The sequence below is a fragment of the Zalophus californianus genome, chromosome 4, assembly GCF_009762305.2.
Source record: "Zalophus californianus isolate mZalCal1 chromosome 4, mZalCal1.pri.v2, whole genome shotgun sequence".
NCBI lineage: Eukaryota > Metazoa > Chordata > Mammalia > Carnivora > Otariidae > Zalophus > Zalophus californianus.
The window spans coordinates 25,498,085-25,521,098 of NC_045598.1; the positions used below are offsets into that span (position 1 = coordinate 25,498,085).

Sequence of the window (23,014 nt, forward strand, 5' to 3'; positions counted from 1 at the left end):
CCCAGCCCCGTTCTTGCACAGCGGGCTTCTTCTCAACCTTTAGGCCTCTGTTTAAATATCACCCGCTGGGCGAGGTCCTCACCTTCACCAACTGCCATTCTGTAGTTGACTGCCCATTTTTCTTTCTCACAGCAGCTTTCTCTTTCCTAACTTCTGCTTCTTATTCCTTGTTGGTCTACTTATGTATTGTCTGTTTCCCTCACTCACCTTTATGTTACCTTAGGGTGGGGGCCATGACCACTGTGCTCACCACAGTAGCATCCATATTCAGCATAGGGCATGGCAGGAAGTGGGAGCTCAATAAGCATTTGTTGAATGAATGAATGGTCTCTACACTCATGCATGGGCGTCCTAGCCTGTCCCTGCCCAGGAGGAGACCACCACACCTGCTGGAAGAGGACAACAAAAGTCCCCTCCACCATACACCCATTCTTCTGATGTTTTTGGCTTGGAGAAAGACACTAAGTCTCTCTGAGTCTCATTTTTAGTAACTGTATCCAAAAACCAGGATCCTTCTCATCCCATTTCCTTCTAGCAAAGGGTAAAGCTACTCAGGTGGCTGAATTCAGATGAGAATGCCTCAGAGCATGGTCTTACAAAAGTCCACAAATGACATGATTGCGTTCAGAATCATCTAGAAGACCTGCCTAGAATGACTTAGACACCACAACCACCTTCCAGGAGCAACTGGACAGAGACCTCTACAAACTTGCCGATCACTGCCTTATAAGTAGGGGAGCCTCCAAGATCTCATTGGTGGCAGAAATGTCTATCCATCTGGTTGTCAGGAGGATGTGAAGTCCATGGAGGCAGGAATTTTGTTTTGCTCCCTGCTTTGTTCTCAGCCCCTATAACAGTGTCGGGCATATAGAAGGTGCTAAATAAATATTTACTGAATGAACAAAAGAATAAAACTGCAATGATCTGCCCTTGGCCCTAATGAAAAAGTCTAATTCCATGACATTGTTCCCTGGATGCTTGCCTTAAGCCTGGTCAGTCTGAAGGTCCTTTGGAGCTGGAATTGGGACCCAGACTGGGAAGTGATTCAGAGTCAAGAGTGAGACAGCCATACTTGTCCTGGGGTAAGCAATGAACATGCATCTGCAGAGAGAGGAGAATGTAGCAGATCCTCAGGAAGAAGCAGGGAGGAGACCAAGTGGCCCTGGAGACAGGAGGTAATCCCAACCTTCGAGTCTTCCTTCCTGATTTCAGTCCCTTGGAAGTTTATGCTTCTTGCCCTTGAGCTCTTATATTTTAAAAATATGTTCCCTTTTTGTGTTAAGTGAGAGGGAGTTTTTATTATGTGTACTATGTATATTAAGATATAGAATGCCTTTTAGCTTAAATTAGTCTGGCCATTAATTTTCTTATAAGAAAGTTTTTGTCTCAAGTTGGTTTGAACATGTTTTGTTTTTTTTTGCATTTTTATAATAAATTACCCCCTTTTTTGTTGAAGTTGGTCTGAGTGGGTCTCTTGATTTGAAACTAAATGACCCCTGACTCAGCTGCAACCACATCGTTTTTGCTTCCCACTTGGGAATTTGGCAGGATGTGGGGAAAGGGGTCTATGTGCCTGTGGTCAGAGGAGGGATTGACCTCAGAGAGTGGTTTTCACTGGACTAAGCCCAGCGAAGTCTGGCAACATCTCTCTACATCACTCCCCTCACCTCCCAAACCAGGACCCTTGAAGCCACAGCTCCCAAGAGACCCAGATACTCAGCCTTAGAGGAGCCCTGGATCTCTCTAAAAGACAAGACAGCATTCTGCCCTGGACACAGGATGGCATCTACATGAATGCGGCCAATTCTTCTCTTCCTAAGGATCCAGACCTGCCTCAGTGTGCTGGTCCTTAGTGGGCTACCTCTCAATGTATGGTGTTCTACGGACTCGCAGAGCACAGTGTCTCAATTCTTTGCCGTGGATCGGAGACATAAATAGGACACATATACATACACACCACAAATATTCATGTTATAAATATTTCACACTCACGTGTGTGCAAAACATCATCTCACACTTTATATCTCCAGTAAACAGAAAAGAAAACTGTACTGCATTCGACGGGGCTAGCCCCATGAGGAGGGTTCCAAACTCTTCTCTCTTCCAAACGAGAGCAGAACACATGAAATATCCATTTCACAGGAAAGAAGGCAACAGATGGAGAAGGTGGATCAAAGTGTGCGCCAGGTAGCTCCTGGCGTTGGGCCCTGTGCTGGGGGCTGTTCCTCTTTCCTACCCCCACACCAGCTCTTTCATGCACTGCACTGTTCCTCTTTGATGGGTGAGGCAGGGATGCTCAGAGAATGTAAGGGACTTACTTAAGGTCATACAGTTAATAAGTGATGAAGGCCACCCCGTAAAGACATTGAGCATGGCGGGGATATCATTGAGGCCATGGGATTCAGTAGCAGAGTAGACCCATTCCAGGAATCCAGGGATCCTGGGATGGGGAGAAGGAGACCATGGGGGCAAGGCAGAGGGTCCCTGGGTCCCACGAAATGGGCTGCCTGACCAGAGGCCAGGGCCATAGGAGAGGGATGACTGATATTAGGGAGTGTGCCATCTCAGAAGGAAGGAAGGAAGGAAGGCTGCCTCAGGCCTCACCAGGCACCTCCCACCCCAAACAGGCACATTTATCTTAGTGCTTGAACCACAGACGCCAACAAGGTGGCGGAGAGTGCATGGGCACCTCTCCCCTCTCCCCAGTAATTGGCCTCCTTCAGCCACTCGGCTGGCTCAGATGGCTGCTGGGCAGGCCTTATTCCGTGGGGCTGTGTTTCGGAGCTGGGGACCCCTCCAGATGTGGTCTTGGACCAACAGCTGAAAGTGGGAAGGGCTTCTTTGGGAAAGAGGGCCTGTAAGTGTGGCTCTGGCCCGTGGCTTCAGTGGAAGGGACTCGGGGAGAGGTGGCTGCGGCCAGGATGCCGTGAACCCAGGAGCTTACTGTATCCAGGGACGATGAGCTGAAGTCCTCTTGTGAAGGAGCTGGAGGGGTGACCTCTGGGGTCACATTCTGGAATCTCCACCAGGGAGAAGACCCCAGCAGGGACAAGCTAGAGGTGGCTAAGGCAGTTGTTAATGCTCGGCCAGGGCTAAAAGCCATCACTTGCAGTGGCTCCAAGTGCCACGTTTGTGTGACTTTTTCTGGTCGAGCTCAGCCACTTGAGCGTGGGTGTGACACAGGGTGCCATTCTGCAAGGCTGCGACAGAAGGGCCCGGGGGCAGGGGACTTAGGGTACTTCTGTGGGTGTGATGGAAGAGGGGAACGGTAAGAAAAATGAAAATGATAATATAGCAGTGGGGACGGCGGTGGTGGAGCGACAGTCCCGGGCTGAGTCTAAGTCCCCCAAGTCATGCTGCTCTTAGAATTCCACGCTATGTGACCTTATTTGTTCTGATTCCAGCGCATGCAGTAGGGTTTGGGGACAGGAGGTTTATTGAGTGGCAGGTATCTGGAGGAAGAGAGGATGGCAAAATATCCATTATCCAGGCCAGCCCCATGGGGAGAGAATATCACGGCAAAACCTTCTCTACTTTGTGCACTAAGGATCTTCTAGAACTGTATCTGACAACAGAGCAGGCGGTCGGCAATTTCGAGGATTTCGATGTGTTGATGGATGTGGAGTACTTAGGACTGTGCTGACAGGTGGTAGATGGTACGTTAGCTGTTGTTATGATTGGTATTATTTGCGCGTGTATGTGAGACATTCCCAGCAGTTGCCAGAAATATTTAATTAAGGAACCCTTTAAAAGGTTGCTGAGGTCCGACACTATGCAAGTGGGGGACACGAGCCAGAAACTTTTTAATTTTAACGGGTAATATGACCTCATTTGTCTACACAGGCTGATGAGGCTTGGGTGAACTTGGGTTGGAGCAACAATAACAAAATCGATCATCTCTAGAGTATCTGTAGAGTGTTTAGCACCTACTGGGCATTGTACTCCTACATATAATATGTATGTATAAAATATCTTTTAATTTTAACCTTCTGCAGCATAATTATTATTACCACCACTTTATAGATGGAGGAATGGGTTCCAAGAGATAATAACTTGCCAAGCGCACAAATCAAGCAAGAAGTAGAGCTAGGATTTGGATGATGGTGTCTGGGATAATTAGGGAAGAAGAAAAGGTCACCCAGAGAATAACAGGGTAGAAGCACTCGGAGTGGCTGGGAGCCTGGAGCCTCTCTTACTCTTGCTGTTGGAACATTATGGAGCGCCTGCTATGTGCCAGGCGCCGGACTAAGGGCTCTGAAGCACAGGGTCACGGATCCTCACAACGTGTCTGTGAGGCAGGGATCAGTCTACCATCGTTTTATGATGAAGGAACGGATGAGAGATTCAGTAACTCTCCCCAAGGCCACACAGCTGCGAAGTAGCAAACATGAGCCCGGGACGCAGTTAATCTGACAGTCTAGGCTCTCGACCGGGCAGGGAGCGAGGCCTGTGTGTTTGTAAGGAGATGTTTATGGGAACATGGTCGTACCCATTCCTCTGTAGTTTGTCCTGGGCCGCTGGAGTGCTGCAGTGGCAGCCCTGGGCGGTTGTGACACAGACCGAATGCCTCACGAGCCTAAAATATGGACTCTCTGGGCCTTTAAGGAAAAACGTGCTGCGGCCTGCTTTGACCCCTCTGCTCGGGCTTGCAAGGACTGACCCTCACAGGGAAAGGACAGGAGAGGAGCAGGGATGTGGAAATAGAAATGAGGTGTGAGGACAGTGCCGGGGCACATGGGAGGGAAAGGCTAAGCCACCTGCAGGGCCACAGGGAGGGCAGGGGCTCTGCCGGCGACCCCTCCCCTCTGCCGGCTCGGGCCGGCTCTCGGCCGCCAGGGCCCTACCTGTGTAGTCGATGACGAAGCCCGCACTGCTCACGGACGCGTCACTGCGGAAGGCGAGGAAGAGGCTGTTGCTACTGCTCTCAATGCGGCCTGGGAGCTGGGAGCCATAGAAGCTTCCTATGAGAGGGCTAAGGGAGTCCCGTCCGTCGTAGATATGGAGGAAGTCATAGCCAGGCTCCAAGTTAAAGCTGGGGAACAAAAACATCCCACCCCCACCCCACTAAGGTCAAAACAGGCTCCACCGAGGGAGGGGGGCCTCCCACACAGTGAGCCCTCCCCCCCACCGGCGCCCAACTCCTGACACTTCCCGGTGAGAGGGAGAAGGGGAAGCCCCGACGGCCTCCCAGTCGGGCCCAGAGATGGATAAGCCAGGCCTGGGGGCAGAGGAGACTGGCCCTACAGTCAGTGCCCAGAAAGCTAGAGCTCAAAACCCAATACCCTCTTTCCGGAAAAAAACAACAAAAAATATATTTTTAATTGAAATACATTTGACATATAATATTGTGTAAATTTAAGGTGTGCAACATGTTTGATTGGATACATGTTATACTGTAATATGATGGCCATAGTGGTGAAAACTAGCCCCCTATCCCATTGCACACAGGCATCACGTCTTTCTAGTGGTTGGAACAACTAAGATCTAGTCTCTTAGTAAGTCTGAGGGTTATAGCACAGTATTGTTGTCTGTATTCACTATACTCTGCACAGAAGGGAAAACAAGTTGCCAATTCTATATATGGAGCTCTCTTATCTGCCTCCGATGGGCTTTAGATTGTGTTCTTCTGCACCTCCATTCCCAGGAGGGAAAGAGTCACCCAGGGGGCCATTCCTAGGCAGGGAGGGGTCTGATCTCATGAAGAACCTGGCTCCGTCCCCTCATCCCTGAGCCAGTTTCCAGCTCTTCTCAGATTCTGCTATCACCCCGCTCCTGGCACCCACGGGCGTGCCTCTTTCTCAGTTATCTTGACCCTCATGTGGGAAAAAAACTGAAATTAAAAAAATTGGCAAATTGGATATTAGAGTTCTTGAATATCATCGATCCCATTGGATTGGCTAGAGTGAAAATGATGGAAAATGCCAAGACTGGCAAGAATGTGGAGCCCCTGGGATCTGGGGTGTGTGTGGGGGGAGCCAGATGTATACCGGCCTCCTTCTTCCATGGCACCCTCACACTGGGGTCACCTGCAAAGGCACACCACCACTGCTGGGTGGTGTGGTCTTCTTGCTCCTATAACTCTGCTTCCAACCACCTGCTCTTGCAAAAGTCACCAGGGAAGCGTCTTGGAGGGAGTCAGTATTGGTCAGATTATGGCTCCACCACTTTCTAACTGCCTTCTGTCTGTCCCTGTCTTCCTTCAGTCATCACATTTCGTCTGAGCACTCTCAATATGCCAGGCACTGTGCAAGGTGCTCAGGACACAGGCATATGTCAGACGCCACACCTTCTTCAAGATGGCGATGGGGCTGAAGGAAGCGACGGATGTGAAGACAACAAAGCAAAGTATAAAGTCTGTACAGGCACATGGGATCACAACACAAAGTTCCTCGGGGAGGAGGGAATGAAACTTTCATGGAGGCCAAGCTGGTGTCAAGTTTTAGGAGATGCAGAGACCCCCCGGTAGCTGGACAAGGAGGGAAAAGGAAGCCTCCACAAAGGGAGAAGCAGAGGTGAAGTCACAAGGGCAAGGAGTAGTCTTGAAGCTGTGAGCAGTTCAGTCTGGCTGGAGCTCAGGGGTTATGACGGGGTGGGGGAGGGGGGGACGGAGTGGAGAGGTAGGCAGGGGCCAGATTGCTTGGACTGAAAAACCAAAGTTCTGACTTTATAGGGAAGAGGAAGCCATGACAGGGTTTTAAAATAAGAGATCTATTTGTGTGTTTGTTTTCAAATTGAGGTATAAGTTATACCCCATGAAATGATCAGCTCTTAAGTGTATCACCCTATGGGTTTTGACACATGCATAGCAAGACCCAGGACATTCCCACCATCCCCAAATGCTCCCCTTCCCAGCCAATCTTCACCACCCCCAGAAGCCACCACTGAACATATTTTTATCATCATAGATTCATTTCGCTGATCCTAAAATTTTGTATAAGTGGAATCATACATTATGGACTTTTTTGGGTCTGTTTTCTTTAGCTCAGTGTGGTATTTTTGAGATTCAGCCATGTTGCATGTATCAGTCATTCATTCCTTTTTATCGCTGAGTAGCATGTTATATCATGTGTTCCAAATGAAAGATGAGGTGGTTATTTTAGCATTTTCACATGACAAGATCACTTCCACGGCTAACTTAAGAAGAGGTTGGCATGGGAGGAAGATGGGGGCAGAGGAACCAGTCAGGAGACTATGGTAGTAGTTTGGATGGGAAGTAACAAGAGTTTCCACCAACATAGTGGCTGGGAGGCTGGAGAAGAGGGGAAAATGTGAGGCTTGTTAAGGCAGCAGAGGTTCCACAGCTTGCTCACTAATGGAAGCAGCAGGGCAGGTGCATGATGGTGGCACTCCTCAGGGGTCAGAAGAGCATTCTTCTGGGGAGGGGAGGGAGTCATAGGCTTAGGTGTGTACATGCTGCATTTGAGGCGCCTGCAGGCACCAGACCCCCAACAGTTGGATAGGAGAGCCTGCAGCTCAGAAGGCAGTCTGGGCTGTGGTAGTGTGGGGTCTCCAGTTTATGAGACAAAGGTGAAGCCATTGGAGCAGATGAGCTGGCCCGGGAAGGAAGTGTGGATGAGAAGAGAAAAGGCAATAGAGCCTGGCCGAGAGCAAGGGGGGTATGATGAGGAAGCTGTAAAGTCACAGAAGAAGCTGGAGAACGGGAGCGGAGTAACTTCACAGAAACCAAAGAGAAAAAGCAGGGTACAGATGGACGGAGGGGTCGAGAGGTGCAGCGGGATAAGACATGGGAAGTGTCATCTTGTGTGGCAACCAGGAGGTCGCTGGTGTCTTTTATCAGAGGACTTGCTGGCGGAACCACGGAGGCAGAACCCAGCTATCAGTGGTCTGAGAGCGAACAGGAGGCGAGGAAGTAGACGCAAGCAGAGATGATTCTTTTGAAGAGTTTGCCTCTAAAGGGATAAAGGAGGCAATGCAGGAGCTGGTTGGGGGAGGACCTGAGAAAAACCTGAGCCTGTTCACAAACTAGGGAGGAGGAGGGAAGGAGCCCGGGGACAGCAAAGGGGGGAAACACAGCGGAGCCATGGGAAAAGGGTCCAGCAAGGCCCTGCTTTCTGAATCTCAACATCTTATAAGGATGAAATAAGACAATATGGGTGAAGCTGCTGAGTACAGTGCAGGGCACCCAGGAGACATCCAATAAATGCTAGTTTCCCTCCTTCGGGCTCCTTCATCTGCTCCCAGCAGACCTGTGTGCACTCACCTGGAGACCCCTGTCTAAAACCCCTAGTTGCTCTGAGCCCTTTGTCTCCCACCCGGGGGACAGGTACATACATGTTAAATACCAGGGCGATGACGTAGTCTGGAGAGACGGTCACTTTCCAGTCACACTCCTTGCCTGGTGGATAAGGTTCTGGGTAATTTGGCGACAGAATGACTCCTGATGGTCCCGTCAGGTCTCCCCCGCAGGGCGCTGGGGAGAGAGGAAGACAAAGGTCAGCCCTGGGTGCTGGCGAGGCACAGTGGAGGAGGGACTGGGTCTGGCAGACCTGAGTGAAAACCTGACTCTAGGGGCCAAGAGGGTGGGATGTAATGGATACAGGGTTTTACCTCAAAGTGACGGAGATGTTTTAGAACAGAGGTGGTGGTTGCATAACATTGTGAATGTAACAAATGCCACTGAATCATTCATTTTAAAAAGGTGAATTTTATGTTATGTGAATTTCACCTCAAGAAATTATTAGAAACAAAACCAAACTACCTGGCCCCACCACTTCCTAGCCGTGTGACCTTACGGAATTTACCTAACCTCTCTGGACCTCAGCATCCTTTCCCTATTGCAGGAAGAGGTACTATTTCTCTCAGGGATGGTAGTAAAGATGTTGGAGAGGTCTGTTAAAGCATTTGGCATATGGTAAATAGTCAATATTTGGAAATAGTTGACACTCCTTCATCTTTTAGACATTTGAACCACATGGTTTCCTTCCACTGCCTCACGTCCAGTTTCCAGGTGAGCTTTGTGGGTGTTGATCCTGAGTTCAGTGCGCCCGCCATCAGGAGGTGTGAAGAACACAGCCACGTTTACCTGCCAAGTGCAGCTGGCCTCCTTCCTGTCAGTGTTCTCAGCATCTGCCTGGAGCTGCAGATACCTTCCAAGTTTCCAGAAGACCTTGTCTAAGACAGCGTGTGCACCTCACTTGGGTGGAGATATGACAGAGCTCCATTCGTCCATGGTGGTCCCCCCCCCCCCCCGAGGACGGACCTTTTAACGGGCAGGGAGGGCGCAAGTGGCTGGTGATGCAGCAAGCGGCTTACCCAGAGCCTGCTGGGGCACTTCCCAGATCCCGAGTCAGGTTCTCCCCTAAATGGCTGGGCCACTGCCCTGTAGCAGTGGGGTCTGGTAAACCAGGGGCTGGAAAGTGTATGGGGTCGTCAACAGGAAAGATGGTAGAGACTATAAGTATAGCGTGGTCTAGGAAACCCCACAGGGCGCCATTGGGGGTTGAGGTTGAGTAGGTCAGCAGGGAGCCCATAGGAGCAGGGAAAGCCATTCAAGGAGAGGCCAGCAGATCTGAGACTGGACACGGAGGTGGGAGCCAAGGGCGTATCCAAGACCCAAATCGAGAGCAGACACTCGCTTGTCGCAGAGCTGAGCTTTATTGCCTCACGCTGTAGCTTTCACCCAGGGTAAGCCTGTGAGGGCTCGGTCAATGCCCACCGGGTCTTTTTAAGAAACAGCAGGCTTCGGGCTGGGCCATAAAAGCCCTAACATGGCTGAACATAAAGCCTGAATGATCACAAGAGTAGTGAATTTGCCCCCTGCCCCGTGGAAAATATATCCCAAGTCTCAACTGGAACACCAGGAACGCTCAAGGGGGCACTTATTGTAGGTCCGACATGACACACAGCATTCTAGATACCTCATCTCATTTACGTCTCGTAACCACTCAGTGAGCTATGGATTCTTCTTCCTGGTTTAGAACTGAGGAGCCCGGGGTTCAGGGAGTTGAAAGACCCGCCCAGAGTCACTCTGAGACTCAACCTTCACCCGTCTGGCTCGGAAGGGCAGCACTTTTGCACTCTTCCATTCGGCTCGGGATTGCGGGCGGGGGAGCAGGGGAGCAGCCCCCGCTGGGAGAGCTTCAGTGAGCAAGGACGGTTCCCTGCCCCAGGTCTGCTTAGTGTGTGGCTCGCTTCTCCCCCGCGCCCTCTTGTTGAAGAGGGTTACACGAAGGCGACACGCTGGAGGCCCGTACGATCGGGCTAAGACCTTGCCCTTTGCACAACAGGCCCCACTGTCCCATGCTCCGAGAGTGGCCTGACCCTAGCAACTGTCTGAGGCAGCCACGGTCACGTGGGCAGTCCCAGCTCCCTGGAAACCTTCCTAAGGGGACACAGTGCCGCCTCCATGCGGGCAAGGGCCACAGGGCGTGAGCTTCCTCTGTGGCTCAGGGGTTTCTTGCCTTAAGTTAGCCAGGGATGGGGGTGAGCCTGGCTGTTTCTGAAACTGCCCCCACCCCCAAAGTGCTTGTGGTTTGGGTTCTAGGCCTCTGTCCTGGAGCAGTTCCCTTCCAGATGGTTCCCTGGCGTTGGACATTTGGGCATCTGCTTCCCACTCAGGACCCAACATGGGCTTCATCACCCTCTACCATTTGTGTGTCAAGGCCTGCCAGACTCCTAGCGACTTCGCCAGCAGGAGCGCTCCCGCTGCTCGGGGCTGATGGAGGGGTACACCTTCCCTTTCTAGGCCCCGGCACTAGCCAGCAGGACAGCCGAGCTGCAGGTGACCAAATGAGGCCTTGGCAACATCCCAGCATTGCCTGGTCCTTTCAGCAGGTCGGGAAGCCAGGTGGGAACGGGAAGCCAGGTGGGAACTAGAAGCCAGGTGTCGCTCCCAATTCAGGGCGCTTGCCCCGCATCTAGGGTCACGCCCTGTCCCCTCCCTACTGTGAGTCAGAAACAGAGGGTGGGCTCTGGTCTGCAGGCCCAGGCTGGAGCTTACAAACCATGGAAGCCCAGGAGGGGGTGGCAGCAGGCAGCTGGTCACCCCAGAGGGCCAAGCAGTGGCCGGGCCGACCCGAGGGACGAGAGGTGTGAGAAAGGCCATTGAACTCGAAGTTACACTAGTCCTGGGTTCCAATTCTGACTATGCTGCTTACTAGCTGTGAGTTTGGGCAAGCTCTCCCATCTCCCTGAGCCTCCACTTCCCCATCTATAAAATAATAATAAAAAAAGAGTAACAACAATAATAACTTCTAACACACACCGTGTTCACCGTGAGCCAGATGTGGTCTTAGGCGCTTTACGGCATGAACTTCTTTCCTCCTAGCCCGGTGAGCGAGGTACTCCTAATGCCATTTTACAGGGGAGGAAAATGAGGCCCAGGGAGATTCAGTAATTTGCCTAAGGCTACACAACTTGTTGTGGTGAAGCCACCAGACTTGGTCGGCAGTTGCAATCCAGAACCTGAGCTCTAAACTTACCATCTGATGATTCCATTTGCGAGAATGAAGCTAAAATGTCTAGCCCAGTGCCTATCATGGGGATGACGCTCAATAAATACTTGTTTTCTCCCTTTGCTTCCTCCCTATAATGAAGGGATATCAAGGCCAGCCAGACCAGTCATGGCAGACTGCCAAGGGAGCTGGAAATTAGGGGCTTGTCACTGGAATTTCCAGACTGTTTGAGAGAAGAGACAAAGACATTCATTTTGTTGCCTGAGGAACGTTTCCCCAAGCTGAGAACAGAAGAATGGGTAATGAAAGCTGAATTAACCTCTTTGCCCTGTTCGCTGCACATTTATTGCTCTCAACAGCTTAACACCGTGCGCAACCCCCTCTTCTCCACCTGGGCCAATCTTGTCTCAGGACCTGCTTTTCTGTAGGAGAAGCCTAAGGAATCACAGCCCTAGAGAATGTTAACTTTGGAAGGGGCCTCAGAGGTCATCTGATTCCCTCCTGGGCCTCACTAGAATAATTCCACTACCCAGGTGGGATTTGGGTTCAGGGAAGGGAGGTGAGTCCAAAAACTTGAGAGAAGTCAACAAAGAAGGGAAAGAAAGGAGGGAGGGAGGGAGCGAGGAAGGAAGGAAGGAAAGAAGGAAAGAGAAAAGGAAGGAGGGAAATGAGGATTTCTTGAGATTTGGGTTAGTTGTGTCCTCACGCCATGATGCCATGAGTATATTTATTCTCACTTAATAGGAAACTGAGGTTCAGAGAGATGGAGCAGTTCCCCCGAGGCCACTGAACTAGTCAATGGCAGAGCCAGGATCTGAACCCAGATCTGTCTACTTCAGTACCCCACACTCTTTCCCACATACTGCTCCATGTAGCTGAGATCGGGGCTGTTTCTGGAAGCCAGGTCTCAACTTCCTGTCAGCTGTGTATTCACCAGGCTCCTACCACATAACCCGGGTGACTCCTAATCACCTTCGAGAGACAGGGTTCAGTGTCTCACCTTCAGCAGCAGGCCTGAGAGCTTGGCTGGCAAAGGCCAGTCCTTGGATGCCTGGACAGAGCCTCCCACTGAGCCTTTGTGGAAAGCCATGCAGGGCATCGCCAGGGTGAAGGCCGCTGGGCTGTGTCTTGGGAAGTCCCTGGAACCCATCCCCAGCATAGGAGCCAGTGTGGGAGGTAGGAAATTGAAAGGCTCTGCTTTCAAACTGATGTGGGTGTGAATCTTGGCACTGCTATATCCTAGCTTTGTGATTTGGGCAAGATATCCAAATGTGTCTGAGTTTCAGTTTCCTGAACTGTAAAATGAGGGAATGGTGCTCATTTCAGAGAGCTATAGGGAAAGTTAAAGTTAAATGAGGCTGGGTAAGAAAATGTCCAGTGTGGGGCTAGCACACAGTAAGGGGACCCAGGGACTACTGCTTCTCTTCTAACACCTGTCGTTGACACAGGAGATAAATGCATTCAGCATTTTGCCTGAGAAAAAGGGTCATGGGGCAATGAGCACCTGGAATGTTTCTATTTCTCTCTCCCTTCAACTTCCTTCCTCCTCCCAGGCTCAAGGAGCTGGGGAGCAGGATTATTCACCCCCTAACCCTTACAAGCTACCTGACCTTGGGCAAGTCACAGAGCTTCCATTTCTGCATGGGTCAAATGGGGAGATTTTAAGAGTAAGGACAGATCTAGGGATCTAACACCCAGGTAACCAATAATTTCCTTGAGAAGAGAAAGGGCAAGGTTCTTCCCTTTACACCCAAGCCTGTGGATACCCTTCTTGTGCTGTAGATATTAGAAGGGGCATTTTGGAACCTGCTGACCTTTCTACCCGAGCTCACCCATCGTCCTCCTTCCAACCTATATGGCCTGAGCCACAGAGAAAAGACGCAGACATGCTTGGTTAGACATTTTGGGGCCCACTTTGGAGAGTGAAGAATTTGTCACGTGTGAAGAGTATGAGTGTATGAATGTGAGGGAGTGTGTGTGTGCACATATGCACGCAAAGCAGCGTAAACTTTGGGTTTTCTGCGACTTTCAGCTGCTCCGAGGCTCCTGGCCAGCCTCCAGATGCAGCTACCACTTAGGCCACGGGGTCTGGAACACACAAGTGGGGGGCCCAGAGGGCAGGATTCACCCTGAGGCTGCTTTGTACCGATGCACGTTGGCGGGCTGGGCTGCCAGAAGAATCTGTTCTCGATCTTCACACAGCTGATCTCCGCGCTCCCCTGCAGCGCATAGCCAGGCTCACACTGGAACACCGTGGAATCTCCGGCTTCCCAACTGTCGCCACTCCGGCTCCCGTTCTGTGGGACCCCAGGGTCGTTGCAGGACGTGGCTGTGGACACTGGGACAAGGGAACAGAAGAACAAGTGCCAGACAATGAGGCTCCCAGCCCATCACCCTCACTGTCACCACCGTGCCCGCTGCCAGTGCCACGGCCATGATCTCTGTCACCTCCCACTGGCGGCATTGGCAACAGGGCCACTGTTTCTGTTCTCACCCCCGTTCCTGTCACTGCCTCCACCACCACTGGGGACCACCATCAGAGCCCTACCAGAACCTTCACCATCGCTGGCATCCACCTGTCACGAGATACCATGAGTTAGGTGTGACTGCAGAGCTGTGATTGTAGAAGAAGTGAGTTGGGTTCGATTTAACGATACCTGCCTTGCTGCATAGATAAGCAGAGACAAGCAGGGTCTGCCGGCGGGCTGGGAGCTGGTCTGCCTGCACGCCGAGCAGCGGCTGTGAAGGCACAGGGAGAACTGCAGTCAGGTGGAGACCGCGCCCTCTCTTGCGCGGCAAACGCCCAGCGACCCATCAGACTGAAACCGGAGCAAAGTCTGATGTTTGTAGCAGGTGATAAACTGGAGTTCAAAACAAACACTCGTAGCCGAGATGTATGTAAACATTCAAAAACCTCAGGAATGCGGGAGATGTTCGCAGTCTGATACCTAACTTAGTGTAAGATGGACTGCGTGCTTTAAAAGTGAATGTCAAATGAATGATGGAGGGAAGGAGTAAATGAATAAAAGAATGAAAGAGCGAATGAATGAGAGGATGCATTGTGAGCAAAGGAAATGATAGAAGAGAAAGTCTAGAGAAAGAATCAGGGCAGCGGCAACTTAGTCATCCTCTGGACTGTGGTTGGCGGGCCCCGGGGGCAGGAGGCACTGGATGCCACAGGACACGTAACATTCATTTGCTTGGAGGGTCAGATTCCCCCTGCCCCCAAATTTTGGGAAAAATAGCATGCACAAAACCAAATGAATTTGTTGTGGAGTAGAATGTAAAATTCACCCGAGTTCTTCAGCAAAAACATGAAGCCTAAAAGAGATTGTAGCCTCCTACAGCCTCCAGATTGGCAGGGGGAGATACATTTACTCTCTTCTGCTCTGAGGTGGACTTCAGTGGAAAAGCTCGAGAAGCCCCAGCCCAGGGCAACTGTACACACTAATATCACTAACTATAAGATCTAAGATTGTGTGAACAAGTCTGGAGTTACAACATCTGATACCTCATACCCAATAGCAACATGCGATAAACTAGGGCCCACAGTCAGACCTGGCTCTATGCCTGTTCTTGTAAATAAAGTTTTACCAGAATACAGGCATGCTCATCTGTTTACATATTATACTATACTCCAGCCACAACTGTAAATTCTTCCAACACAGCAAGCTCAGGTCCCTCCCCGCGTCCCCCCCAGGGCCTTTGCACCTGCTGGTCCTTCTGCCTGGAACGATGGTGCCACAGACCTTCCTAAGCCAGCTCCATGTTGTCATTCAGTTTTCAGCTCCTGAATCACCTCCTCAGAGGGGCCTCTTTGACCACCTTCTTCTGGGCTCATCCCTTGACCCCCTTCCACCAATTTGGTCACATTATCCTGTTTTGTTCTTTTCATTGCACAATCTGTAATACTCTCGCTAATTTGTTTGCCTCTTTATTGTACTATCACTTGTGCATCTCCGTGGGAACCAAGACCTCGGCTGTTTTGCTTCCAACTGTATCCCCAGGGCCTAGAACATTACCCAGCACACAGCCATGCTCAGTAAATATTTGTTGAATGAATAAATAAATGAACAAATCATCACCATCTGACACTTACTGAATTTATTTATAAAGTCAAATAAGAATCAATCTTCTTCCTTCCCAATTAAAAACAGACTTAGCTTTCATCTCTAGCTTTACAGTGACTGTACACATGTAAATGATTCCCTGAAAGAAAAACAGCTCCCTGTTCTGACCATACTCAGAAAGATTATTTATATAGGAGGCGACAGAGTCCAATGATGACGAGCCTAGGTCTGGGAATCAGACATGGGGGTTTTGATCCAGTCTCTGCTGCTTATTAACTAGATGACCTTGTATGAGAAACCTCCCTGGGCCTCAGAGCCCCCGTCTGCAGCATGGATTAATAATGGCCACCATACTCTAAGGCTTCCTTGAAAATTAATAGCAGAGTGCTTGGCATGGTACCGGCTCAAGGGGTAGCAGTGACTATGCTTCCCTCTCCTTCAGTGTCCCCCCCAACTCTCTTTGTTCCCACTTTCCCTCTTTAATGCTCCTGAATTTGAGCTGCTTGGCAAAGCCCCAGGGACACGGTGGATCCACGTGTTTCAGACAGGATGTTAGATGTTACACAGACATGTTTACTTAATAAAGCCAAGTCTGCACTAATCGTCTCTGGCATTTCTGCACAATCCCCTGTCAAACACACACTATAAAGTTAACATGGGGTGAGCCATTTGCCCTTCCCTAGAGGAGTCTTGGTATTTGCTAACTGATGACAGCCACAGGGCAAGGTGACCTTTCCTGAACCTCGGTTACACCCGGACCCCGGGCCAGGTCTTTGCAGCCTTTCTGGAGCCCAGGCTAGGTAGCTTAGCCCACTCCCCTCTCCATGGACCTAAGTGATGCTCAGGGCAGCTTGCCTCAGGACACCCATGCATTAGAGAAAACCATGTGTTCACGTGTGCGTGTGTTCATGTGCCTGCTTATCCAGTAAGCAGTGAGTGAGCACCTGCTACATGCATACGCCGTGGAGGGGTCTGATTGGCAGGACATGGTCCCGACTCTCTAAGAGCTGTCTGTGGAATGGCAAGGGGGTGGCCACCTCCAAAACAAGGCAGAGTGTCTGGGACTGGCCACGTGCTGAAGAAACTGAAGTAAAGTGCTCAGGGTGCCACAGGCCACAGCAATTTATTCTGAATGGGGAGATGAGGAGGAAGTGGCATCTGCCACGAACCTTGAAGGATGAATAGCACTTCTACGGGCTGGGCAATGCGTGAGAAAGCAGCCTGAGCTGCTGGGCGAAGGCAAGGCTTGCGACAGTGCCCAGGGATGCTGTCCCACGTGGACACGCTAACGGTGCATGGGAGGTCATATAATGCAAATCCACGGGGGAATCTGTCGGAGCAATTTAGAGGTTTTTTTTTTTTTTTTTTTTTTTTTAAAGCCATAACCATTAGCTTGGGCACAGTCAGAGAAAATTCATTTCTGGTTTAATTATTCATAACACTCCTTTCCCCAGAGAGTGGACCGCGCCGTCTCTTCGGCATTCTGCTCTCCTCGCTGCCGGGGGACCCTTTATGGCTTATCCCAGCAATCTCTAAAGTCCGTCCCATAAAATGCTAGTCTCTTGAGATGGTCTAGGAAAAAGTCATCCATGGTCAAATATGTTTGGGAACTGTGACCTACTAGATAGACACCGTCTGAATTCACCTGCTAAATTAGCATACCAAAAGTTCTCAGAGGTCCCAAATTACAGATAACCTCTTAGGTTTGCCTTGACCTAAGCACCTTCTCAACATCATTTGATCGTGCAAAGTTCTTTCTTCAGCAACATCAGTTAACAGTTCGTGGAACTCCAGGGAACAGATGTGGGGAAATGCTTATCAAAAATGACTCCCTTGTTGCCCCGTGGTGGGACCTAATCTTGGATGAGATCAGCGTTACCCTGGATCCCCAGAGACTCTCCATGGGCGAATGGGTGCCAGGATTCCCAGTAAGAAGAATCCCAGTGAACCCTGCAAGGAGCTCTTCCTCCGCCAGGCTAGAAGCTTGCATGAGTGTTAACTGGGCAAGTTAATGGGTATAAAGGAACATAATCCTGGAGGCCCTCATCTGCCCTATAGACTATTGAATGCTCATCTCCACGGAGAAGACAGATGTGTACAAGAGCTAGAAGCAGGGTCTGTAACACCATTCCAGCCCACCTGGTACCAGAAATATACCCAACCACCCTTAGTTAATACACCAACAAGGGGAGACTGCGGAGGCAAAGCCATGGCATGGGTGCCACATGGGCTTGCTCCGCAATCACCATGGCAACGCCACCCCCCCCCCCCACAGTGGAGTAAGGACATGGTAATGAAGACAGCTGCTGTATAATAAACATAAGCATACACCGAGGCACAGTCACTTATGCAGGGAGATGAGTGATGGAAGAGGCACTTCAGAGGAGATGAGATGGTGCATCACAGGGGGAGGCAGGACCAACACATGAATTATCTAATACTGGGACTTGGATGTGTGAGCACTGCCCATTTTTGGTAGCTCTCCGTCATGCTCCTCCATAATTGGCTACTATAGTACATAATTAATCGAATTTAGATCATTCATGTTTGGCTCTCAGTCCTTCCTGAAACCCACACTAGATTAAGAACCAGAGTGTGCGGCATGTAGAGCAGCCTGTCCATAACCAAGCCCCATCCCACCATCACCGGGGGCCTGCGTGCCTCCTTCCGTGCTCCCCGTGTTTCAGCTCACATGTTCTGGATCCTCTCATCCCGCCTCTGCACTTGTGCACGTGTTCTTTGCACCCAGGGAGCCCTTTTCTCTCTTTTTCGTCTAACAGGGATCCACAGATGGCCCCCAAGTCCTACTCTGTGGCACCTCCCCCTCCACAGCATCATCAACTACCGCCTGCTTGAAACACGGTCTTTCCTTCTGTAACTTCTACTACTCATCCCGCGGGCCTGAGCTTGGGCATTGTGTTTTCTGGAATATCTTTCTTCCTTGATGCTCCACGGTAAACATTATAGTTTATATTTCTCCCCCCAGATGCTCATCAATCTGCACGTTAGTGTCTCTTAAGCTGCTTGTCTTCCCCCGTAGAGTAAGCTCAGCACATATATTTGAACAAGTGCTAACCAGGTACCAGGCACACAGCCACTGCTCAGTGACTCTCTCTACAAGAGGAGAGGCCTGGAGGAAAGGAGGGACTGGAGGGAGCGGGGCTATGCCGCAGGACAGATGGACAGGGGTGGGCAGGAAGTGAGCACAGACCTGAGAAGTGAATGGCAAAGCCCTGCTTGCTGGTGAAGAAGTCGGTGCTGAACTGCAGAACGACCGAGTTGAAGGTGCTGTGTAGGTCCTTGGGCAGGGCTGCTCCGCTGAGCTCCCTTAGCAGGACCCCACTCTCCACAGGCCCATCCCAGATGCGCAGCACGTCGTGGACCTCCTCCGTGTCAAACACCAGGAAGTGGAGCCTGAACAGAGAGAAGAGGAAGGCTGTCACTGTGGGCTCAGTGCCTTCTTCCCAGGGGCTTCCGGTCAGAGAAGGTGGGAAACCCAAGAAAGACTTGCCAGAAGGGACAGCAGTGTCCAGCAGCACCCTCGTAGCTTCCAGCTGGCCTGCTCCTCCCACTGGGGGTCCCCAGCAAACAGGGAGGGGGTGAAGGGGGGCAGGTTTTGTGCACCTTGTTGATTATCATGAGCTTCGTGTTGCCATTGTCAAAGCCCCCCCCCCTCCCCCCGGTCTCTTCACTGTACACAATAGTCCCCAGACTTCTTCCTGAGTCCACATCCATATCATTCTAGATTGTGAGGGGGATGCTGAGAAGGCATACACCCAGTCAAAATCCCAGAAAGCCATTTAGTGTCTATCGACAAACTGATTCTAAAGTTCATATGGAGAGAAGAAAGCCCCAGAACCACTACACGCTATTGAAGAAGGACAAGACTGAAGACTGACACTACCTGAGGTCAAGACTTAAGACAAAGCTGCAGTAATCAAGGCAGTGTGGTATCAGTGAAAGAACAGGCAAAGAAATCAATGGAACAGAATAGAGCACTCAGAAACAGACCCACAGAAATACAGTCAATTGATCTTTGACCGGGGAGCAAAGACGGTCTTTTCAACAAAGGGTGCTGTAGCCATTGGACATCCACATGCAAAAAATGAATCTAGCTGTAGACTTGAGGCCCTTCATAAAAGTTAACTCAAACTGGATCACAGACTTAAATGAAAACATAAAACTATAAACTCCTAGAAGGCAACGTGGGAGAAACCCTACACGACCTTGGGTGTGGGGAAGACTTTTAGATATGACGCCAAAGGCATGATCTGTGAAAAAAACAACTGATCAGCTGGGCTTCACTGAGATTAAAAATTTCAGTTCTGCAAAAGGCAATGTCAAGAAAATGAGCAGATAAGCCGTGGACTGGGAGGAAATATTTTCAAAAGACACAATTTGATAAAGGACTGTTACCCCAAATATATAAAGAATTCTTAGAACTCAACAAGAAGAAAACAAGTAAGTCTGATTAAAAAATGGGCCAAAGACCTTACCAGACCTCTCACCAAAGATAGACAAATGGGGAATAAGCACATGAAAAAATGCTCCACATCCTGTCATCAGGGAAATGCAAATGGAAACAGCAATGAGATACCACTACATGTCTATGAGAATGGCTAAAACCCAGAGCACTGACACTACCCAGCGCGGATGGGGGAGGGAAACAGGAACCCTCACACACTGCTGGTGGGAACGCAGTATGGTACGGCCACTTTGGAAGACAGTTTCGCCATTTCTGGCAAAAGTAAACATACTCTCCTTACCATACCATCTGGCCCTCATGTTCCTTGGTATTTACCCAAAGGAGTCGAAAACTTAGGTCCACACAAAGACCTGCCCACAGATATTTATAGCAGTTGTAGTCATAACTGCCCAAACTTGGAAGCAACCAAGATGTCCTTCAGTAGGTGAATGGATAAACTGTGGTACATCCAGACAATGGAATATTATTCAGTGCTAAAAGGAAATGAGCTAAAAAGGCATGAAAAGACATGGAGGAAACGTGAAAGCATACTACTAAGTGACAGAAGACATTCTGAAAAGGCCACATACTGTAGGATTCCACCTGTATGACATTTTGGAAAAAGCAAAACTATGGAAATGGTATAAAAATAAAACCCTGTTTGCCAGGAGCTGGATGGGTGGGAGGGATGAATAGTGGAGCACAAAGGGTCTTCAGGGTGGGTGGATACACTCTTAGGATCCTATAACGGTGGACGCATGTTATCATACATTTGTCCAGATCTATAGAATGTATGACATCAGAGCGAACCCTAATGGAAATTATGAACTTTGAGCAATAACGACGTGTCAGTGTAGGCTTGTAACAAATGTCCCACCCTGGTTGGGGATGTTGATAATGGGGAGGCTGTGCCTATGGTGGGGCAGGAGGCAAATGGGAAAGTTTTGCACCTTGGTCTCAATTTTACTCTGAACCTAAATCTGCTCTAAGAAACTCGGCCGTAGAAGAAGGGGTGTGCGGGTAAAGGTAAGGGGTGTGTTGTGGGGTTTGAGAGGCTGATCCAGTTGTGGTGGGGGGGAGGGGTGAGCCTACATCTTGGTTTCCAGGAGCAGAACTTGAGATACTGGCTACACACAGTCTTGGCTTAGATAATCCCTGGGGATCTGAGGAGGCCAGGCAGGGGTTTCCATGTGACGGGGGGTGCCTGCAGGCCACAGACAGAGCTCTCAGGGCAAGGTAGCTGAGTAGGAACCCTGAATTCTCCCCGGACAAAGAGGTTCTGGCTGCCAAAGCTACTGACTACCAGCCTCTCTCTCTTAATCAAATTTTTATTTTGGAACAATTTTAGACTTGCAGAAAAGTTGCAAAGTTAAAATGGAGAATTCCCATAGACCGCTCACCATTTCTCCCACTGCTTATGTCTTACGTTTCCCAGGTGCAGTTTGTCAGAACTGAGGCACCGACATCGGTGCATTGCTGTGAACTCGGCTCCATGCTTCATTTGGATCTCACCAGTTTATCCGCTGATGCCCTTTTCCTGTTCCAGAAGCCAACTCATTTACCACTCTCTCCTTTTAAAAATATCTTTAGAGGGGCGCCTGAGTGGCTCAGTCGGTTGAGCACCTGACTCCTGGTTTCAGCTGAGGTCGTGATCTCTGGGTCCTGGGGTTGAGCCCCCCAGTGGCTGGCTTGGTGTGCTCAGTGGGGAGTCTGCTTCTCCTCTCCCTCTGCCCCTCCCCCCTCAAATAAATAAAATAAAATCCCTAAAAAATATCTTTTTAAATTATAAAAATAAGACATGCTCAAGGCAGAAAAAGACAAACAATATATAGCTGTACTGAATTTTTAAAAAATCCCTTTCTTACACAAACCAATCTGTTCTCTAAAGCTTTTTGATTATTAGTCTTGGTGCACATCCTTCCAGACTTTCTTTCAGTGTGCACGCATTCCCCACCCCCTCTCCAAAAGGGACCATATTTTACATAATTTTAAGTCACTTTTTTTCACTTAAGATTGTTATGGACATAATACATATACTTCATTTTTTTTCCCACAAAAATGGACATTGTTATATTTCACTATCTCACATAAGACTGCGAAGAACATTCCCATCTTTACATTGCTTTGCAATTTCTGTTAATATTTCAGTTGACTGTTGGAAGAATTTTGGGGGGGGATGGGTATACACTTAAAATCTTTTATAAATGCTGCTAAATTATTCTCTTAAGTGATTGCATCAATTTACATTCCCACTAAACAGTATCAATGTGACTCTTCTCTCTAAACTTCACCTCATCAACATCAGATATTACAATGTTGTAAATATATTCTATATTAAAATACTTGCCCATCTGCTAAACCAAAACGGAATCTCACTGGTGTTTTTAGATAATTTAGTTACGTTGTATATATTTGCATATATTTATTGTCCACTTATATATCTTCATAACCTTTACCCATCTTAACTGAGTTCTTTGTCTTTTAAAATTCAATTTACAATTAATTATAATTCTATTATAATTTTTAATTATTATTTTTTATATATTTTGATTTCTCTCATATATTGCTAATATTTTCTCCTAGCATCTGCTGTCTTTTTGCCCTTTAAATTTTGTTTATGGTGTCTATTTTGGTTTTGGACTTACTTATTTTTTTATTTTTTATTTTTTATTTTTTTATTTTTATTTTTTTTAAAGATTTTTATTTATTTATTGAGAGAGAGAGAGAATGGTAGAGAGCATGAGAGAGAGGAAGGTCAGAGGGAGAAGCAGACTCCCTGCCGAGCAGGGAGCCCGACGCGGGACTCGATCCCGGGACTCCAGGATCACGACCTGAGCTGAAGGCAGTCGCTTAACCAACTGAGCCACCCAGGCGCCCGAGGACTTACTTATTTTTTTAAAAGATTTATTTATTTATTTTAGAGAGAGAGAGTGTGTGAGCATGTAAGCGGGGGAAAGGGGCAGAGGGAGAGGGAGAGAAATCCTCAAGCATATTCCTTGCTGAGCGCAGAGCCTGACATGGGTGGGGCTCGATCCCAGGACCCTGAGATCATGACCTGAGCTGAA

At 49.3% G+C, this 23,014-nt stretch overlaps 1 protein-coding gene across 1 annotated transcript in view; it reads right to left on the reverse strand.

The window, feature by feature from the left end:
* CSMD2 (CUB and Sushi multiple domains 2) overlaps nucleotides 1–23,014 on the reverse strand; it is a 594,848-nt gene that overhangs the window by 121,075 nt on the left and 450,759 nt on the right. The window contains exons 26-29 of the mRNA XM_027615123.2: nucleotides 18,696–18,898; nucleotides 13,561–13,752; nucleotides 8,293–8,431; nucleotides 4,845–5,032 (exon numbers count right to left, since the gene is read on the reverse strand). Coding sequence (XP_027470924.1) covers nucleotides 4,845–5,032; nucleotides 8,293–8,431; nucleotides 13,561–13,752; nucleotides 18,696–18,898 — 722 coding nt within the window. The remainder of the gene's footprint in view (nucleotides 1–4,844; nucleotides 5,033–8,292; nucleotides 8,432–13,560; nucleotides 13,753–18,695; nucleotides 18,899–23,014) is intronic.